Raw genomic sequence first — 22,770 nt, 5'->3', positions numbered from 1 at the left:
AGAAACTTGATAGGCTATCATTTATCCCATCCAGTCCTAAGTTCCCCATATTAACTCTCCCACCAACCTACACTGTGAGATATTTTGAGTCAACTTTTCCTCTGTACAGTTGGCAATCATTATTTAGAACTTGCCTGGGGCCACCTTTGCAAACTGTGGGTCTAGATGCTGAGTTACTCCCAGCAGCCCTCATTAGTGATTGACATTGTTTGGAATGCCAAGGAAATAGAGGTCATAATTCCACTGTCATTGGACATTTATTTCAGATTCAGCATGGTCAGCTCTTTTGGTGGTTTCTTCCAGTTGGGAATTAGAAATTATTTAGTGGGTTCATATAGTTAGAAATATCTCCTGGAATCTTTTCAGAAAGGAATTTTGCTTCCACTGAGATGTAATGATTTGCTTTGTTTTACATGTTACTTTTGGTTCATTTGCATAGAACTTTCCTGGATGAATGTTAATTTATTGTCGTGTTTCAATTAATACAGCAAATATAGATTTTCTTTTTTCCGTCCTCAAGTATCTCACATCACTATTTTTAGTACAGTCAGAAAAAAAAATTATCTAGGCCTGTTTAGTTGTATTTATATGTTCCTCATTTATGCAGCTTTGTGTGTGTATGCACCTAAACAATGTGCTAGGCTCCAGATTGTAGTAGTAATCATTCTATATAGAACAGGTTGCACAAAATTAAATCAACTTACTTAGGAATCCAGGTTGAATTCAGGCACATAGCTTCTACTTTTGATATAATGCTATTTTGTTGACATGAAATAAAATTCTACGGTTTTAGTGAAAATGAATTTCCAAGAGGCAAGACCAGATCTGTTCTGAAGACAAAATGATTTTAAGTGATAATGTAATTCAAATGTATTCTTATCACACTTGTACTTTTTTGTCTTAATTTTTTAAATTGTGATAAAATATGCATAACATAAAATCCACCTTATTAACCATTTTTAAGTGTACAGTTAAGTAACATTAAGTATATTCATATTATTATACAACCATCACCACCATCTATCTACAAAACAGTTTACACCTTGCAAAACTGAAACTCCATACCCATTGACAAATAACACCCTATTCTCTCCTTCCCCCCACCGCCTGGCAACTATCTTTCTGCTTTCTAAATTTAACTATACTGGATACCTTATAAAAGTGGATTCATACGGTATTTATCATTTTGCTACTGGCTTATTTTACTTATCGCAGTGTTTCCAAGATTCGTCCATGTTGCAGCATATGTCAGAGTTGTCTTCCTTTTTTAAAACTGAATGATGTTCCATTGTATGTTTGTCCATTCATCTGTTGAGAAACACTTGGGTTGCTTCTACTTTTTAACTATTGTGAACAATAGTACTATGAACATGAGTGTACAGATGTCTGTTTGAGACTCTATTCTCAATTCTTTCCCATATATATCCAGAAATGAAATTGTTGAATTATATGACAATTCTATTTTTAATTTTTTGAGGAACTACTATATTTCCCATAGCAACTGCACCATACTACATTGCAACTGACAGTAGGCAAGGGTTCCAGTTTCTCTACAACCTCATCAACTCTTACTATTTTCTTTCTTTCTTTTTTTGATAGTAGTTGGGTATGACTTCTTCTTTGGAGAGATATCTTTTCAAGTCATTGCCTGTCTTTTAGTCAGGTTGTTTTGTTGGTGAGTTTAGGGATTCTTTTATGTATTCTGAATATTAACTCATCTCAGATATGTGATTTGCAAAAGTTTTCTCTCATTCCATAGATTGTCTTTTTCACTCTGTTGATCCACTGAGTATTTCATGTTAATGTAGTCCAATTTATCTATTTGCTATTGCTTGGGCTTTTGGTGTCAGATCCAAGATATTGCATCATTGCCAAATCCAATGTCATGAATTTCCCCATGTTTTCTTGTAACAGTTTTATAATTTTAGCTCTTATGTTTAGGTCTTTGATCCATTCTGAGTTAATTTTGTATATGCTATAGGGGAATAGTCTGACTTCATTCTTTTGCATGTGGCTATCCAGGATTCCCTGTACCATTTGTTGAAAAGATCATCCATTCTCCCATTGAATAATCTTGGCGCCCTTGTTGGAATCATTTGACCCTACACTGAGGATTTATTTCAGGGCTTCCTATTATATTCCATTGCTTTATGCATTTGTTCTTAAGCCAGTACTACACTGTTTTGATTACTATAGCATTGTAGTATATTGTGAAATTGGGAAGGGTGAGACCTCAAACTTTGTTTTTCTTTTTCAAGATTGTTTTGGCTATTCCTATACATTTTAGGATGGAACACACTTTCACTTTTATTTTTTTTCCTTTATTTTTTATAGTTAGAGGCTAATTACTTTACATTACTGTAGTGGTTTTTGCCATACATTGACATGAATCAGCCATGGATTTACATGTGTTCCCCATCCTGAACCCCCCTCCCACCTCCCTCCCCATCCCATCCCTCTGGGTCATCCCAGTGCACCAGCCCTGAGCACTTGTCTCATGCATCCAACCTGGATTGGTGATCTGTTTCACACTTGATAACATACATGTTTCAATGCTATTCTCTCAGAGCATCCCACCCTTGCCTTCTCCCATAGAGTCCAAAAGTCTGTTCTATACATCTGTGTCTCTTTTTCTGTCTTGCATATAGGGTTATCGTTACCATCTTTCTAAATTCCATATATATGCATTAGTATACTGTATTGGTGTTTATCTTTCTGGCTTACTTCACTCTGTATAATGGGCTCCAGTTTCATCCATCTCATTAGAACTGATTCAAATGTATTCTTTTTAATGGCTGAGTAATATTCCATTGTGTATATGTACCATAGCTTTCTTATCCATTCATCTGCTGATGGGCATCAAGGTTGCTTCCATGTCCTGGCTATTATAAACAGTGCTGCGATGAACATTGGGGTACATGTGTCTCTTTCAGTTCTGGTTTCCTCGGTGTGTATGCCCAGAAGTGGGATTGCTGGGTCATATGGCAGTTCTATTTCCATTTTTTTAAGGAATCTCCACACTGTTTTCCATAGTGGCTGTACTAATTTGCATTCCCACCAACAGTGTAAGACACTTTCACTTTTAAAAGAAGGAATATTGCTCCTTGGAGATATCTCAGACCCTAATAAATTGAAAGTCATGGAATTCTACAAACACAAGCAGGCACATACAGCTCATTACATCAGATGTCTTTTCTTCATCATTCAGAAATTTTTTTCATAGGCTCAGTGTCCTTTCCTGAAGGATAAATACATTCTCTTCATATCATTAATCTTTCTTTTAACCACAATTTGTAGCATTCTTTTAGAGTTTATGTTAGAGAGAGAATCTCATATTTAATCCTAAGGCATTAATCAATGATTGCTGGATTGATGCTTCAAATAACATGCTATTGAAATCTCTTACTACAATTTAATTATGATTATAACTTTGAGGGATAAGATCTAAACACAAAGGGTTTTATCAACAAATCTCTGTATGTGACATGTGTATGCTTATAAGAATGCAGTGAGGTATTGTTAGAAGAACAGAAAAAAGTTGCTGAGAAAACCCATGTAAACAGTTTAGAAATTCAGAGGAGAGAAGATTACTGTTGTAGAAGTGGGTACAGCAAGAGCTAGTTAATGCTACCTGAGAAGAATTACATAGAAAAAAAAGTCCAAACTGCATGAACAAATTTAAGTATTTATTGAGTACCTACTGTGTCTCAAGTACTATATAAGACATGCACATAAATAACTATACATCAAGCAAAACAAACACCAAAAGAGGGAACTCTGTGCTCTCAGGTTATTCACGTGTATTTGCAGGCTTGGTGGCACAGAGGGGTTTTCACAGTTAAGAAGGGAGTGAGTTGGATTGACTGAGACACAGAGAAAGCAGAACAAGGAAACCAGCAGGGACACTGTTGTTAATGTGAAAAATACTTGAATTAGAATGGTGACATAGGATCAGAAGAAAAGAGGAAAAAAAGAGTGAAATCTTTAGAATGAATCCTTCAGACTTGATAATTTCTTTGGGTATAAGGGTTGATGGTTAAATGAATTAAAAGTAAGTGAGAACTTTGCTCCTGGATGTAAGAATCTGAAACTTAAATCTATATCATAAAACATTGAATGTAAACTATTGTTACTATGAGATAAGGTTCAAACACTGGGTCAGGAAGATCCCCTGGAGAAGGAAATGATAACCCACTCCAATATTCTTTTCCTGGGAAATCCTGTGGACAGAGGAGCCTGGCAGGCTACAGTCCATAGGGTCACAAGGAGCTGGACATGAGTTAGTGACTAAACAAGAACAACAACATTGTTACTGTGCTTTAGTGTTATGACATATTATCTCAATTCTATGAGAATATATTATCCTAATTTTATAAATTAAGAAGTAAGGTTTTTAAAAACTTGCTTAGTATATTGTTTATGTCTTACTGATGGAACTGAAGATAGAACTGTACATTTACCTAGGTGTCCTTAGGACTGGATTCTTTCCAGAATAGCACCTAGTTGTTTACACTATAGATAATCCTGGATACATTTTTTAACTGGGATGTAATTTCTACTCAATGCAATAGATTTTAAGTGTTCAGTTTGTTGAGTTTTGATAATATAAAATATATGCCTATGTAGCCATCACCCAAAACAAAAATATAAGAAATTCATTCACCCTGGCAAGTTTCCTGGTGCTCCTTTCCAGTTAGTTTCTCCCCCCAGAACTAACACTTCTGATTTCTGTCACCAAAGATTAGTTTTAACTTTTCTTGAGCTTCATGTAAAAAAAAATCAAACAGCATCTATTATTTTGTGTCTTGTTTCTTTCATTTTATATAATTTTTAAAAGATTTATCCTTGTTGTCATGTATATCAATAGTTCCTTAAATTATTGAGGAATAGCACCCCAATCTGTGAATATACCACAATTTGATGATCCATTCTCCTAAAGGTGGATATTTGGGTTGTTTCCAGTTTTTAGCTATTCTGATTAAAGTATAAGCATGATTTTTGGGGAAAAAAGTTATAGAATAAACTAGTTTAGAACATATTTGAGTCAGGATAGACTCAGTTATGCTTCAGTAACTAACAGCCCAAATCCCAGTGGCTTAAAACACAAAGATTTATTTCTTTCTCATGTTACATGTCCTCCAGGGCTCAGCAAGGAGGCTTCTCTGCTCACTGTGGTCCTTCAGGTACCCAGACAATAGAAGTTCCATCTCAGCCTGTGTTTCCATAATCACCAGGGCAGAAAAGCAAACATAGTTAATCAAGTACTGGTTCAACTTTAAAGGTGAAGAAAAACACGAGCCAGAGGATTTATGAATATCCCTAATTACTGTCACAGGAGAGTACTGGGATAATTACGCTCCACTGTACTCTTCACTACCCGACCAGCACTATCAGACACAATGAATATTTCAAAGCATTTTATAGCCATTATGTTTATATGAGGGACGGGTACTGTAGATGTGACACTCCAGACTTAAGCATGAAAAGCTGATCAAGTCAGAGTGAACAGACTTAGAGCTCTGCACTGCATCTTCATCTTGAGGAAAATTGTGAAATAAATTTATGAGTAAATTGTGACCCAGTAGAACTTTTCCCCAAGGTAGATCTGGGGATAATAGCTTGGGTATATGAGAGAAGAAGATATTTGTGGCTTTGGGTCAAGCTACTGAAATAGGAAGCACCATAATACAATAGTTAAAAGAGTAGGTTTTGAAACCAGATAGCTGGATTTTAGCCTCAGCTTGCTATTTATTAGCTTTGTGACTTTGGTCAGGTAGCTTAATCTCTGTGTAAAGTGAAGAAAATAATTGTAACTACCACACAGAGCTGTTATGAAGGTGAAATGAGTTAACATATAAAAATGATTAAAACAGTGGTACATGGTAAGAACTCAAAAGTATGCTTCTGGTGATCATGTTTTCCAAATCAATACATTTTGCTATGTATTACTTTTCTCATTGTGTAACAAACTACCACAAATTTAATGGCTTAGACCAACACACATTTATTATCTGTTAGTTCAGTAGGTCAGAAGTCTGACACGGAGGGGTTGGGCTCTCTATTTAACATATCACAAAGCAGAAATCAAGATGTTGGCTAGATTGACTTCTCTTCTGGAGCCTTGGGGAAAATTTCACTTCCAGGCTCATTCTTGTTAAGTTTATTTCCTTGTTGGTTCTTTTTTTTTTTTTCCCTTCTAAACTTTTTGTTTTGTCTTGGGGTATAATCAATTAAAAATGTTGTGATAGTTTTAGTCATATGTATACATGTATCCTGGAGAAGGAAATGGCAACCCACTCCAGTATTCTTGTCTGGGAAAACCCATGGACAGGAGAACCTGGTGGGCTACAGTCTGTGGGGTCACAAAGAGTCAGACACAACTCAGCATCTACTACTACTACTATACATGTGTCCATTCACCCCCAAACACCCCCTTCATCCAGGCTGCCATATAACATTGGCGAGAGTTCTCTGTGCTTGTCCTTGTTTTTGTTCTTCAGTTGCCGTGGTTCTTTTTGACCCTGTGGACTGCAACATGCCAGGCTCCCCGGTCCTTCACTATCTCCTGGAGTCTGCTCAAACTCGTGTCCTTTGAGTCACTGAAGCTATCTAACCATCTCATTCTCTCCCCACCCTCTTCTCCTTTTGCCTTCAATCTTTCCCAGCATCAAGGAGGTCTTTTCCAATGAATCAGCTCATTGCATTAGGTGGACAAAGTATTGGAACTTAAGCTTCAGCATCAGTCCTTCCAATGAATATTCAGGGTTGATTACCTTTAGTATTGACTGGTTTGATCTCCGTGCAGTCCAAGAGACTCTCAAGAGTCTTCTTTTGCACCACAATTTGAAAGCATCAATTTTTTGGCGCTCAGCCTTCTTTATTGTCCAGGGTTCACATCTGTACCTGACAGAAAAAAACCATAACTTTGACTATACAGACCTTTGTTAGAAAAGGGATGTCTCTGCTTTTTAATATGCTGTCTAAGTTTGTCATAGCTTTTCTTCCAAGGAGCAAACATCTTTTAATTTCATGGTTGCAGTCACTGTCTGCAATGATTTTGGAGCCCAAGAAAAGAAAATCTGTCACTGCTCCCACATTTCCCCCTTGTACTTGCTTGTTGGTTATCCTAAAATGGATATAGCAGTGTCTACATGTCCATCCCAAACTCCCAACTATCCCTTCCCCCTGTTCATTCTCCCTGCAACCATAAGTTCATTCTCTAAGTCTGTGAGTCTCTTTCTGTTTTGTAAGTTCATTTGTATCATTTCTTTTTAGATTCCACATATAAGGGATGTCATACAATATTTCTCCTTCTCTCTCTGACTTACTTCACTCAATATGACAACCTGTGGGTCCATCCTTGTTGCTGCAAATGGTCTTATTTCATTCTTTTTAATAGCTGAGTAATACTCTGTTGTATACATTTATTACATTTTCTTTATCCATCCCTCTGTCAGTTGACATTTAGGTTGCTTCCATCTCTTGGCTATTGTAAACAGTGCTGTAGTCAACGTTAGGGTGCCTATATCCTTTCCCCACTCCAGTATTCTTGCTTGGAGAATCCCTTGGACAGAGGAGCCTGGCAGGCTACAGTCCACTCGGTCACAAATTGTTGGACATGACTGAAGCAACTTAGCATTCACCCACGCATATCCTTTTAGATCAGGTTTTGGCACAGTATGGAGGTTCCTTATTGGTTCTTAGTTGGAGATTTCTCTTAGTTTTTAAAGGCCATTCGCATTATTTCCCATGAGTCCCCTTTTATCCTCAAGCCAGAGATGATACTTGTAATCTCTGACTTTCTATCTCCGACCTCCTGACATTCCTTAGAATTCTTATAGGTCAACCTACTAACTTTAAATATCAAGACAATGAAGCTCTGATAAGTGAAATTTTCAGATTTAAAGGGGACATGTGATGAGGTCTTGCCCAACATGGTAATCTGCCTATATCTTAAGGTCATCAGTGCTATGTAATGTAACCTAATCATGGAAGTGAAATTCATCCTGTTTACAACCTGTAAGCCAGAAGGCAGGAGTCTTGGGAGACCTCCTAGAATTCTGCCCAATACATGTTGCATGATTTTTACCAATATGAATGTATTTTATAACAGCATTGAATTGAAATCAGGATCCAGAATATGTCTTTGTCATAAATATAGATATATTCTGCAAACAAAAAACTGAATTGGTTATGTTCCTCATATCCTTTTGGAGAAAAACTACATTGATAGTCCCTAGATAGAAATTCCACTGTCGTAATTGTCTGTTTACTTAGCTGTGTTCCTCACTAATTGCTAACATCATCAAAGGTAGGGATCATGTTTTATTCATCATTGTTTTCATAGCATAAATATTTGTTAAATAAACCAAAGACTATATTCAAAATAAATTCAGAGCTATATTGTTGAGCTGCAATCAATTAAACTCTAGCCAGCTTAAATTAAAAGGAGACTGTATCGTAAGAATACAAGGATATCTTGTACACTCTTAAGAATAAGTCATGCAGCTGAGACTGAAGAGAAGGAACCAGGGCAACTCCAGAGACATCACCAGAAGGAAGTTCTAACCTCATTGTTTAGTCTTGACTATCTCCATTGGTGTTGTCTCGATACCACACTCTTGAGTCTCTGAGTCTCTTCTAAATTTTCAGTCCCTGGGAGAAAGAATCTGATCTGCTTAAAATGAGACAGATATCTGCTCCATAAATCCACTGACAGTGAGGCCAACTGTTAGTGTTACATAGTATAGACCATCCATGGAATCACTGTGAGTTGGGCAGACACCCCAAGAAATGTTCATTAATTTGGTAAGTACCAATTGCTGGCTGACTGCAGCCAGCACATCATCACTAATTGGTGAAGAAGCTTGGAAAGCATAGGGCACACCTTTGACAGTTCTGCTCCCTATCTTTTCCTGCTTGTTAAGATCTCTTTTACTCAACAGACTTTTATAGTATACGTACTCTCTCCTAGGTATTCTGCTACAAACAGAGGACATAAAGAAATAAGATCCTATCTCTGTGTTTAAAAAGGAGAAAGAATAGCACAAATAATTTTAATAGAGCTTGGCAAGCCCAGTGATAAGGACATACCTATATAGGCTTCCATACCTTAGAAATCTCACTTTTATCCATGATAGAAGTCCACTATCTGTCTGCCAACAGCTGTTACATCCTCAACAGGGAATGTAAATTGGTGTAGCTGCTATGGAAAACAGAATGGAAGTTCCTCAAAAAACTAAAAATAGAGTTGCTATATGACCCTGCAATCCCACTCCTGGGCATGTATCCAGAGAAAACTATAATTCAAAAAGATGAATGCACCTCAGTGTTCATTGTAGCACTACTTACAATAGCCAAGACATGGAAACAACCTAAATATCCATTCATAGATAAATGGATAAAGAACATTTATACAATGGAATATTAGTCATCAAAAAGGATGAAATAATGTCATTTGCAACAACATGGATGGACCTAGAGATTACATTCTAAATGAAGTCAGAAAGAAAAAGACAAATACCACACTGAGGTCACTTATATGGGGAATCTAAAATATAACTCAAATGAACTTATCTACAAAGCAGAAACAGACTCACTGACACAGAGAACAGACTTGTGGTGGCCAAGGGGAGAGGGCTTTGGAGAGAGAGGGATTGGGAATTTGGGATTCGCAGATGCAAAGTATTATATAGAGAATAGATAAACAATCAAGTCCTAATATATAGCACAAGGAACTATATTCAATATCCTATGATAATAGAAATGATATCATAGAATAATATCATAATAGAAAAGAAGATGAAAAAGGATGTATATAGCTATATTTTATCTATATACATATATATAATCTCCCCTCTGGATATATGCCCTCGAGTGGGATTGCGGGATTATATGGCAACTCTGTTTTTAGTTTTTGAGGAACCTCTGTGCATAACCATATTCATATAACTGTATGATTTTGCTTTGTAGTAGAAATTCATACAACATTGTAAATCAACTATGCTTCAATAAAATAGACTTTTTAAAAGATACAAATTTTGCAAAATAAATAAATGCAAATACAAGCAAATAATTTCAACTATAATTTCTGATTGTGTGCTGTATGGGGCACCAAGATGTAAGAAATTTGTGTTGATTATACTGGGAATGAAAAGTTAATTATGAAGCAAACAGATTTCATTCCATGTGAATCATGGACTATGAGATGTCAGAGGATCCCCAGAAGTCTTTCAGGCTAACTGCCCTTGTGAAGTATCACTGCTTTCTCTCCTTTAGTTTCCCTCTTCCCATTTCTTTCTCTTTAAAATTGTTGTCTTGTCTGTCATACAGAGTGAAGTAAGTCAGAAAGAGAAAAACAAATATCATATATTAATACATATATATGGAATCCAGAAAAATGGTACTGATGGACCTATTGGCAGGGCAGGAACAGAGACACAGACACAGAGAACAGATTTGTGGACACCAGAGGGAGAAGGAGAGGGTGGGATGGATTGAGAGCATGGGAGTGACGTGAATACACTGCCATGTGTAAAATAGCCAGCTAGTGGGAAGCTGCGGCGTAGAACAGGGAGCCCAGCTCATTGTGCTGTGATGACATAGAGGGGTGAGATGGGGACAGTGGGAGGGAGGAGATATAAGGATGTGTATATATATGCACACACACGTATATAGCGATTTGCGTTGTTGTACAGCAAAAACTAATACAACATTGTAAAGCAATGACTATTATCAGGGACTTCCCTATGGCTCAGATGGTAAAGAATCTGTCCGCAGTGCAGGAGACATGGGTTCCATCTCTGGGTGGGGAAGATCCCCTGGAGGAAGGTATAGCAACCTTCTCCAGTATTCTCGCCTGGAGAATCCCATGGACAGAGGGGCCTGGCGGGCCACAGTCCCTAGGATCGCAAAGAGTCAGACACGACTAAGTGACCAACACACACAAAGGAATTGTACTCCAACTGAAAAAAATCACTGCCTTGATGACAATGTCTGTGAACACTCACTGATGAGTGGATTATGAGGGATTATGAACTGTAACTTCTTATAGCAGCTTTCTTCTCTTCACTGCAGTTTTCTATTCTGTGAGGTTTAAAACAATTAATATGGACTTTAAAAGCCATTGAAGTCATACTATTTGGGGGGAGATTATTAAATTATGAAGTGATAACTTGGTCCAGTTAATCATTATTTCTCAATAAAAACTTATGTGCAGCTATATTTTTAATGCCTGTAACCTTTGAAAGAGATATGAAAGGCCATCTGCTTAATTACTGCCAAATACACTCTGCCCCGTGGGTTCTGAATCTGGAGCAGACATGTCCCGTTGGCTTTCAGTTCTAAGCTAGAGCTGAGCTCTATTGTGTTATTCCATGGGGGAAACTGAGTGGGAAAGGAAATCACCTCTGGGAAAATGCTGTTACTTACCCAGGGGTAACTGATTGCTTCTTCTGTGTATGAGAAAACTGCTGAGGAATGGATTGTACTCCCTGAAAAACACCAGCCATCTCTTAACATAATAGTGCATGCTTAAGGCATCTATAATGCTGTCAGAAGAAATAGACATATTCTTCATGCTCTGTGTCACTTTGTGATTTTAGTTTTCTCCCTTTTGCTTTCATTTGGCTTGTGTGCTAGATAATTCAAGAATTTTAAAAAGTTAAAGCCCGACTCAATGGACGTGAGTTTGAGTAACCTCCGGGAGTTGGTGATGAACAGCGAGGACTGGCATGTTGTAGTCCATGGGGTCGCAAAGAGTCAGACACAACTAAGTGACTGACCTGACTGACTGACTGAAAGCAAGAAATGGGACCTAGACCTCGTCTCTTTATTTATGTTCTGCCTTATTCCAAAAGAATTTTTATCAGCTTAGAAGTTTTACAGTTCAACCTACATACTTAAGAGATCAGGAAACTGATTTTCTTAGAACTGATTTCCCCAAAATCCTAAGGTCGGTCAGTAGTAGTTCTAGAACTGAAACTACTTCTGTCTCCTTATTTAAGTGAGTAATCGCTACGTTATTTATTTTGCCTGCACTGGGTCTTCATTGTGGTGCACAAGCTTCTCTACTTACAGTGCATGGGCTTTCTCTGGCGGGCTTATTAGCTGCATCATGCCAGCTTATTTGGAATATTTGGCATCTTACTTCCCAGGATCAAACTGGGCCTTCTTCATTGGGAGTGCAGTGTTATCCATTTGACCACTAGGGAAGTTCCTTAAAATAACTGTGTTTCGTAAGTCCCCTACAAAAGAATCTTCAAGTTGCGAACTTTCAAAGATGTAAATATGCTTTCCATCACAGTCAGCCGTGAGTGAAACTGCAGCTTGCCCTCTGTCTCCTATTGCTGATGATCCTTCAGCTTGACCATCTCCCATCTCCTCTCCCCTCTCTAGCTCTTGCCTGTTCACTTGATGCCAGGCCCCGTATGGCAGCTATTGTACTGTATTACTGTATTTTTCAAGGTACTATACTGTAAGATTAAACGTATTTTCTTTATTTTTGTGTTTTTTTAATGTAGTATTTTTGTGAAAAGTATTATAAACCTATTACAATACAGTGTTATGTAACCAATTATATTAGTTGGGTACCTAGGCTTTGTTGAACTTAAAAACAAATTGAACTTAATGAATGTGTTCTCAGAACAGAACTCGTTTACATATAGGGGACTTACTGTACAGACAGTTTGTCAGGCACTGTTTGCCTTAGATGATGTAATAATAGGAAGGATATGAGTCCTGTCCTTGGAGCGCTTACCATCTAAGGGGAAGACAGATTTGAAATGTGCATACAAATCAGTTAAGTAAACTGTGAAAGTAAACAGATCTAGGATTATAGATAGGTGCTACAAACATATAACGGAAGTCATGGAATGCTTGTTTCCAGAAATTACATTTATTGTGACCTATGAAAGAGAAAAAAAAAATCAGACAAAGGATTTGGGCACCAAGCATTCAGAACAGAAAAGAAGACTAGAAAAGGCCTGAGGTATATGGAGCTTGACTCAGCTGAGAAATGGAAAGAAGGCCTGTGTAGCTGGGTTTGAGCTGAGTGAGGAGGGAGAAGTGTGAACAAGACAAGTTCAAGGGGGGAGGGGCTGGGGCCAGATCCCTCAAGGCCTGATGGGTTCCCTAACAATTTTGGACTTGATCCTCATGCATTAAGGAATGGTAGGAAGATCGTAAGCAGGGGGTAGAAATATGATCAGATTTATATTTTAGAACCGTAATAACTGCTGGGTGAAGAATGGACAGAGGATGAAAAGTATAAAAGTAGGGAGACCAAATGGCAGGTTTTTACTTTAATTCAGAAAAGAAATGATGTTAACTTGTACTAGGATAGGATGGAAAGAAATGTAAACATCCAAGACACATTTTAAAGGTTGAATCAATAAGACATCTTGATGGATTGGATATACAGTTGAGGGGTGAGAGTGTTCAAGAATGACTTTAGGTTCCTGGTTAAACAACTGGGTGAATGTTGTTGATATTTACTAAGGTGGGGAGGAAGTTGACTATGGAACCCTTTGGGAACTGAGTGGGATAAAGAACTCTGTTTTATTTAAAATGTTTCTAAGACCTGTAGTGGAATATAAAGTAGGTGTTGGGTTTGCAGGTCCAAGCTAAATGTGAATTTGGAAGACATCAATATACAGTCTTTTAATTAAGGGAAATAAACACAGTTGAGATTATTGAGAAGGATGAGTAGGGTATAAATTTAATATAAAGAAAGGCATTTCAGGTAAAGGCAGTGATGTGATTAAAGCCTCAAAGTAGAAATGACATCATCCAATGGATCTTTTTCCAGTTGGTGAGACATAAAAAATAAAATGTGAAAAGTGCATTTGAGTGCCCTCCTAAGTCAGGCAGTGGCTGTCATATGTACACCAGACATGGAGATCTGTGAACAATCTTAGATCTTTACATACCAGTGAGAAGTCTCTTTGTTTTATATTGTGAAACCTAAAGTTCACATAAATCTTAAGATAATTATTTTGGTCCTGTGAAGTGAATAAACAGTAAAGGACAGATCTCTTACAGAACCGCTGCCTACATACCATTTCTAGTAATGTAGTGGAAGTAAGCCCAAACCATCAGAACTGGTGTTCTAGGAGTTGTTCTGTTCCTGACCCCCAGTAATGAAGTTTCAGCTCCCACCTCCTCCGCTCCAATTAGGGTAATGAGGAGTAGAATGAATTTAACCCACAAAGCATTGTCTGTCTGGATCTCTGTTCTCCCCATCCATTCCTCCTCCTCACACAGTCTGCCCATGCAAGGACTGTCATATACATCCCGTCATTCTTCATATGGCAGAAGCTAGGAGCCAAGTGAGGAGGCTGGGAACCTTTCCAGTGCAAAGAACAAAATGCTCTGGACATTAATGGGGCCCAGAGGTTACACCCACCCAGATAAAAATTTTATACTCCTCGGTGTTGAAAGAGTTGGTACCTTTCCAAAAGTATCCTCAGCAGCACCTGACTTACCAAGCGGAAGGTGGCCAGCTTCTAGCATCATCACTTTGTCACTAATCATTGTATCTTAGTTTCCCTTCAGTAATACATCTCTGTTTGTGCCTAATGGCTTTGCATGCTTGAAACCAGTGTATATTTACATTTTTAAAAATTCTGTAGTGCTGTGTGTGCATTTTCAACCGAGAACTGGGGAAATGATTCTAATTTGAGCCAAGAACTTAGCATTTGCTGTGTATTGATTCTGCCTATTTTAACGTTCACAGAAATGAAGATGCAGTCAATCAGATGGCTGTTACTCCCTTTCCATTACCATCAAGTTCCCCAACTTCTGTTGAGGTAAGATAGCTCCTGATTAGCTCTTAGTGAATGAATTACATGGATTTTCACTATCTTGTATTCCAAACTCAGAGTTTATTAGCTGGGGAGTTTCCCTAATTAAAATACAAGGTATTTGGCATATAATTGTAAAGTAATATAAATCAATGTTAAAAAAAAAACACACACATTAGAACTAATCAGATGAGTACTGCCTTCCTCAAAATTCCTGAAGTTTCATTCTAGATATACAGTTTGTCCTAATTAAGGATTTCAGAATTTATTAGAAAATTCTCTTTTTTAATGACTGTATTGTACCTTTCTTTATGGTTTCAAAACTCTTTAATACTATGATTTTGGTTGTCTTTAAATACTTTCATCTATTAATGAAGAAATTACTGATACTTCAAGATTGCTAACATAGTGATCTGCTTCTAGAGATGGATGGATGGATGGATGGATGATAGATATATAGATTAATCAGCTAAGAGATTCCCTGCTGAGAGGACATTACATACTCTTCTTATTTTTTACTTATTAATATTAAAAAGCAGAGTCATTACTTTGTCAACAAAGGTCCATCTAGTCAAGCTATGGTTTTTCCAGTAGTCATGTATGGAAGTAAGAGTTGGACTATAAAGAAAGCTGAGTGCTGAAGAATTGATGCTTTTGAACTGTGGTGTTGGAGAAGACTCTTGAGAGTCCCTTGGACTGCAAGGAGATCTAACCAGTCCATTCTAAAGGAGATCGGTCCTGGGTGTTCATTGGAAGGACTGATGTTGAAGATGAAGCTCTAATACTTTGGCCACCTGATGCGAAGAGCTGACTCATTTGAAAGACCCTGATGCTGGGAAAGATTGAGGGCAGGAGGAGAAGGGGACAACAGAGCATGAGATGGTTGGATGGCATCACCGACTCAATGGACTTGGGTTTGGGTAGACTCTGGGAGTTAGTGATGGATAGGGAGGCCTGGCGTGCTGCGGATCATGTGGTCGCAAAGAGTCGGACATAACTGAGCGACTGAACTGATTATTTTTAATTCCCACAGTGCATATTTATTATAACTAATCAAACAATGCAGTGGTAGAAAATTTTATTTTCCTTTCCTCAGTTCCTTGAGGAAGTTAATATTTACTTATTTAATACTTTAGTATCTTTCCATACTTTTTCCTTTGCTTCCATAACAAAATGAACTGTATGAATAGTGTCCCTTTTAGTAAATATTTGATTATATAATGCTCATTCTTTCCATTCAACAAGTATTCAATGAGTGTATATTACATGTCAGGTACTCTTGCGGGCATTAAATGGCTAGTTATGAATCAAACAGATAAGGCTCCCTGCCATGTTTCAGCTTACATTCCAATGAGAAGATTAACTAGCAAATACATAAATAAACTTAGAGAATTATCAGTAGTGTTCAGTGTCTTGCAGATAATTAAAATTACAATAGGGAATGTGGCTTGTGACCACTTTGATTGGTTATAGGGAAAGCTGCATAGACAAGGTGAAATTTAAACAAAATCAAAATGATAAGAAGGAGCCAGACATGCAAAAATTAGGAGGAAGAGCTTTCTCTGCAGAGGGAACAAAAATAGCTCTCAGGTGAGAATGAGCTAGAGGGTATATTGGGAGCCTGGGGAGTGGTGGGCTAGGATGAGAGGGAAGGAATGTGAGGTGGGAGGGAGAGAGGAGTTTGGTGAGTCAGTCAGAAGCTCAGGTTTTAGTCTGTTTGCAGTAGAAGCCACTGGGTATTTTTTAACAGGGGAGTGAGGTGACCTGATACACAGTCTACCAGGTAGAGAATGGACTATAGGAAAGCAAAAGTAACACGCTAGGCAGCAGACACACACACAGACAGCAGAAGCCCAGGCAAGACCTAATAGCAGTTCAATGAGGTGTTGGTGTTGGAAGCAAAAACAAGAGAGCTGATTATTAATGTTTTGGATGTTGTGTGTGTGTGTTAATCACTCAGTCTTGTGACACTAAACAAGTGAACTTGAGTGGTTACAGTAACTTCTTGTACTTCATATGGTTAAGAATAAATGAGAGAGAGAGAGGGGAGAAGATACCTATGTCTATCTATCTGTAGATATCTTTTGCCAGGTACATGGTGAAGTGAAGTGAAAGTGTCTGAGTCGTGTCCAACTCTTTGAGACTCTGTGGACTGTATAGTCCATGGAATTCTCCAGGCCAGAATACTGGAGTGGGTAGCCTTTCCCTTCTCCAGGAGATCTTCCCAACCCAGGGATCAAATCTAGGTCTCCCGCATTGCAGGCAGATTCTTTACCATCTAAGCCACAAGGGAAGCCCAAGTATCCTGGCGTGGGTAGCCTTCTCCAGCGGATCTTCCCGACCCATGGTAGCTACCCAATGAATGTTAGTACTTAATTCCTAATTCATTTGTGTTTACAGAATGTCATCTAAGTCCTTTTTTTAGATGGGAGGAGGTTAGTACTTTAGAATAATTTTTCCTATAATATTGTTAGTTACAAATTTTCCCATCAAAATAGCATCCCCTTAGAACTGAATTTTTCATTTATTGCCCATACTTTTTCTCAGTACAATGATCAAGGAAAATGGTCTGTCATCAAATTGTAAAGCTACTATGAGATCCAGCTTCTATATTTCAGAGTGAGTAAAGGTATAGTGTTGGTGTCAACATTTAATTTGAGAGGACCATTTCTGGCGTCTCTGGTTTCTTTTGTTTTCTTTCTGTCAGAAATGACTTCTAATATTAGCTGTGTATTTTCTCTAGCTTATTCCCAGCCCAAAGGTTTCTGCTGCCTTCCTGCTGACAGGGCAGCCACTTAGAAGAGGATGACCGAACATAGTACCTACTGTGTTAAACCCTATCTTGATGCATTGTCCCAAGTCCTGTTTACATTCACACCTCTGAGAGACAGTATTATTATTTCCACTTTATAGAAGAAGAAACTGGGGTCTAGAGAGGCTATGTAGCATACCCATATGCCCAGAGGCACCTGTTATTCAGCATTAGTTTCCTCATCTGTCCCTGGGAGTGTTACCACCAAACCTTCATAGATTTGTGAAGAGTAAAGGAAGTAACGTATATAAAGCATTTAGTACAGCTCGTGGCACAAAGTAAACACTTAATAAAGGTGAACTATTTATTCTAATATTTAAATGCATTATTCAATATTAGCTACTATTTCCCTTTTTAAAATTGTGCTAACCACAGAAATTATTCTCATTATTCAATTACCTGTTTAAAAAAATACATTTTACTTTTATTTACACATAGCAGAATCAATAATAAGTCAGAAAAATCACTTGTATTCTGAAAATTTTAAATATTGGTTTCATTTTTGTATAAAGACCAAAAATATGTATCAAATATAAATAATACCAGTATTAAATTTCAAGAGCCTTATCACAATTCTTAAATTTGAATATGCCATTATTTGCATTTAATTTTCCAAAATGAATCACATTAGACATTTAAATTTGTTAATAAATAATAATTCTTTTCTCTAAAAGAATATGCTGTGTGATACTTGTGTTGCATTTTCACAATGAATTATATAATAAAAAGAGTTGTTTCTTTATTATATTTATTTATAAATATTTATTTGTTTAACTTTATTAACATTCAGTTTCTTTCTGGACTTTTGGCCTCTGATAACTGTCACCAAATTCTGAGTGACACCCACCCTGCAGGTGGTAGCTGAGGTACAATGTAGGACTGCTCTGGTCTATAACACTTCCTTATCCCTTCACTCGGGTACCCCCTCACTGTGCCATTTCCCTTTGCAGCTGTTTCCAGTAAGTACTTAAGCATAATTCATATCTGATGTATTGTTGAGAGAACCAGCCCATTTAACCAAAGAGATGAAGTACAGGCATATGATTGTGAATTTGAACCTGACATCATAATTCCACATAATTGAGTAGCACTTTTATTAAATGCTAATGGGACCTCATTTTTGTTCTTTTATTGAACAAATATTTATTGAGCTCTTATTATGTGTCAAGGACTATTCTAGACACCAAGACTATAGCAGAGAACAAAATCGCTTCCTGCAGTTGTGTGCTAGCAGAGTGAACAAGAGTGCTGGTTGAATATTGAACAAGAAAACATGAGTTCTTGTTTCAGCTCTATCAATCATCTGCTGGGCTTCTGACCTCCATGAAGATACTTAACCTCGCAAAGTCTGCCTTTTTCTGTAAAGCAGATTAATAGCCTTCCCTGCCTGTGTCAATAGGTAGCTATGAGGATTGAGTACTAAGTGTAGGTATAAGTATTTTATAATCCACACAGCTCTATACATATGTAAGGGATTATTAGCATTTCTGCTGCTCTACTTTTGACAGTTATAATATTATTGGGGTACATCAGCAGTGATTAAGAACATATACTTGGAAGTTGATAGATTTGAACCCTAATCATTGCTTTGACATTCACTAGCAGAATGAAGTTGAACCTTAAGCTCAATAAGCTTGTGTTTCTTTACTTTTAAAAGACATTTGATAGTAATAATTTTCCAGATTTCTTAGAAGAGCTGAATTATGTTTATAAAACTTTTAGCATTATTCTTGGCAAACACTAAGAACTCACTGTAGTTGTGACTGTCCTTGTATTGCACAGGCCTCTAGCAGGACTCTCAGCCTCCGGCATCTTTGGTTTTCAGCAGTTATATTTAATGTTGGATTCCTTTTCTTCTTGTATTTGTTTTCTTGGTCAAATATCTTTAATACCCATTTCTTGCTTATCAGAGCTGTATTTCAAAATCTTTGTTTCAAGGTTAGAATTAAGGCTTTACACTTGCCTCCACTAATCACCCTTCCTTTCTCACTAGTGTGAGTGCCCAGCAGGGGCATATACATGTGTTGAATTTCCCCCCCTTATACTTTTGTTCTGTTGTTTCTACCTAGGTTGCATTCCCACTTCCTCTTTATTAATTAATAACCTTTATTCATTTATTGACCTTATTAATTCATAAATCCTTGGAAAATCACTTTTTTGAATCCTCTTCCAAGTTTTTTATCACTTAAAATGAATAAAATAATGTACATAGATTAATAAACAGAGCACCTGAAATACAAGTGCTCAAAAACATGAGATACTATTCTTATGACCAACTTCATCCCACACTGTTCCCTTTACCCCCTTCATAGTTAAGTAACACTCATGATCCATTTAAAAAGTAAGTATTGCCCATTTTTCTTTATGTGACATCACTTGAGCATATAGAAAAAGAGGGACCCATTTCTCAATGGGTTTATCAATTAGGATTCTGTCACTTTTCCTTCCCTTGTCATCGCCATGTTTTATTATAATAATGTAGGACTGTAAACACCGCACTAAATTGTATTCTTTTTAGGGCCAGGCTTATTGTCTTCCTGATCACCGAATCCTCAGTGCTTAGCGTGTAGTACTTGCTTAATAAATATTTGTAGAATAAGTGAATGGCTTTTCTTCTGTATCCTTGATGTTTCATTTTAGTGTTGCATACTTACTTCTTACTGATTCAATTCATTCTGCCATTACTTGCCAAATACCTACTTTGTAGAACATAAAAGAATTAATTGCGCAAGTCTCTAGACTCAAAGAACTTGTAGTCTAACATGGGGAATAACACATGTATGTTACTAAAATAAGGTGTCCTAAGAGATAAAGTATTAGGAGGAGTTCACAGAAGATGAATACTAGAAGATGTTCTCCTGGTAGGGGAACAGCTATTTCTGATGGATATATTGAATTTTAAAATATGAATATGGTTAGATAAGAATGTAGGAACAGCACCAAACAAAAGCCCAGAAGTAAGAAAAATCAGGGTGTGGAAAGGGGAGAAGAATACAATGAGTATGTGAAAGGGAGTAATAGAAGATGGGATTGAAAAAATAAATTGAGGTCAAATGAGAGAGGCTTGAATTTAAATCTCAGAAGGACTGAATGTTATGCATTAGGTACTTGGAGCTGTTGAAGGTGTTTTGAATAATGAAATAGTCTGATCAGTGCTCTACTCCTGGTAGCTTAGTCTAATAGCAAAGTCGAAAGTGTCTTGACGTTAGAAACCCAATTAGGAAGTTACTGCTATGGTGTCTCCTAAGAGTTATGAGGACTCATGTATACTTGGGAGTCAAGATGTTTATTCCATTCCTTCACAAGGCAGGCAGAATCTTTTAGAATATCTTTATAGAAGAAAGAACCTTCATTTTCTTTTTGTTTCAGAAGTTGTGCTTTTTTGAATACTAAGTGAGATGGAACAGACTTCATAAGGAATGGAGAGGTTGATTATCCAGGGAATCCTATTAGCATAATTTCCATTTACTCTTTTATTGTATATTGCCTTTCTGGAATTCTGAATTGTCTTGAAAATATGGTCACAACTGGGGATAGGAGAAAGAAATTTAATTTGTCACATCAAGCAAACATGACTTTGCAGAAAGAAATATTGGTGAACTTAGGTGGTTGGCAATGAAACTAATAAATCATTGTGTGAGTTTTTTTGAAGGGAGTATTGGATTTATGAAATATGGGGATGACAAAATTCAAACCAACTTAAGTTTCATTTTGGGGAAAAAAGAGTTTTTAATTATATCAGAGAGGTATAGTTGCTGGGGTTTTTTATTAGTAATTTTGCTTAGTAAAATCTTAAAAGGAAAACAGTTGTATATACTGATATGCTCCTTTGTCATGTTAAATAAGGAGAGGAGGAAAGAAACAACACTATGTCACTTTTATCTGACCAGAACTGTATTTCTAATCCACAGTAATATCCTTAACTAATTTAACTTTCATTGATAGCCTACTCTTAAATAAAATATAAATCTCTACTGTCAAGATTCTCAGTGTCTAGTTGGCTAAAACTATAGACATTTGGGGGTATGAAAAAAAGTAGTACAAAGAATATAAAATGTATCATCACTTTATGTAGAAGATCCTGGAGGAACCCACTGGAGGAAGTTTAAAACTTTCAGAGGGTTTGGAAGAGACTTCTCAGTAGAGATTGAATAGCATTTCTTATCCGTCCTTTTTTGGTGACTCTGGAGTGGGGGGCGGGGGGGCGGGGGAGGTGGTAAAGTCTGTGTTAAATGTATGAACCATGAGTCTTGCCTTTTCCTTTCATTTATCTATAAAGCATAATTCACTATGGAATCTTCTGACTATAGTCTTCATGGGGAAAGATTATTCTCTTTGAGCAGCCTTGGCTGAATGGGCAGCTTTGGACAGGTGGTCTGAAGGTCAGCAACAGGGGAAGGGAACACCCAGCCATCCAGATTAGCTGAATCATCTTGGGTGTTAGTGGGCTGCCATCCATCAGCCAGATGGTCTTCAAACCACCGTGATGCGGTTGTGCTTTGGAAATCATGCCTACTGACCTGTTTTCCCCTTTCTATCTCTGACTGACTCCTGTTTTTTAAGCTCCTAGTCAGCAGGGTAATTTATACATATGAGCCATTCTGTTCTCAGAACAGAACCCTCATTGTTTTGCTCTGTGCTTCATTTAAGCGTGAAAACTCTTATGTAACCTTTGGCTCTCCTAGAAAAGTAAATACTTTCTTTGCTAACCTCTTTCAATTCCAACTTCCTTTTTACCTGTCTCTTCTCTCCATCTAGATTTTGACTTCAAATCCTCCTTTATGGAGCTATCTCAGACTATACCAGTAACTAAAAACAGAAGAAATGTTTTAGAAGAGACTCAAGTTATAAAGAGCATCAGCTTTGAAATAAGACAGAACCTAGGATGAATATAAAAATGAATTAGACCAAGGAAATGAATGAGGTACAGATGTTGGATTCAAGCACTTTTCCATCTCATTGGGGAGATCAATTTTTACATACATAATTAGGATACAAATGAGATGATGGAAGTGACATAAGAGGTTCATGTAAACTGTTAGGTAAGCTTAGGGGAAGAAGAGACATCCTTCAGCTAAGAATAAGGAAAGGATTTATGGAGTAAGGTGCATTTGAGACATGGCATTATATGATAAATTCTGTGGATGTTAGATATAA

The 22,770-nt window shown here is 37.2% G+C and overlaps 1 protein-coding gene across 8 annotated transcripts in view; it reads left to right on the top strand.

The window, feature by feature from the left end:
- Positions 1 to 22,770, top strand: part of PATJ (PATJ crumbs cell polarity complex component) — a 368,893-nt gene that overhangs the window by 232,170 nt on the left and 113,953 nt on the right. For all 8 annotated transcript variants that reach the window (XM_070468065.1, XM_070468067.1, XM_070468062.1 and 5 more), the window contains exon 30: positions 14,735 to 14,807. In XM_070468065.1, the coding sequence (XP_070324166.1) occupies positions 14,735 to 14,807 (73 nt within the window). The remainder of the gene's footprint in view (positions 1 to 14,734; positions 14,808 to 22,770) is intronic.

This window comes from Odocoileus virginianus, chromosome 5, assembly GCF_023699985.2.
Source record: "Odocoileus virginianus isolate 20LAN1187 ecotype Illinois chromosome 5, Ovbor_1.2, whole genome shotgun sequence".
NCBI lineage: Eukaryota > Metazoa > Chordata > Mammalia > Artiodactyla > Cervidae > Odocoileus > Odocoileus virginianus.
The sequence above is the reverse complement of the archived record's forward strand: the minus strand, read 5'-3'. Positions and strand labels throughout refer to the sequence as shown.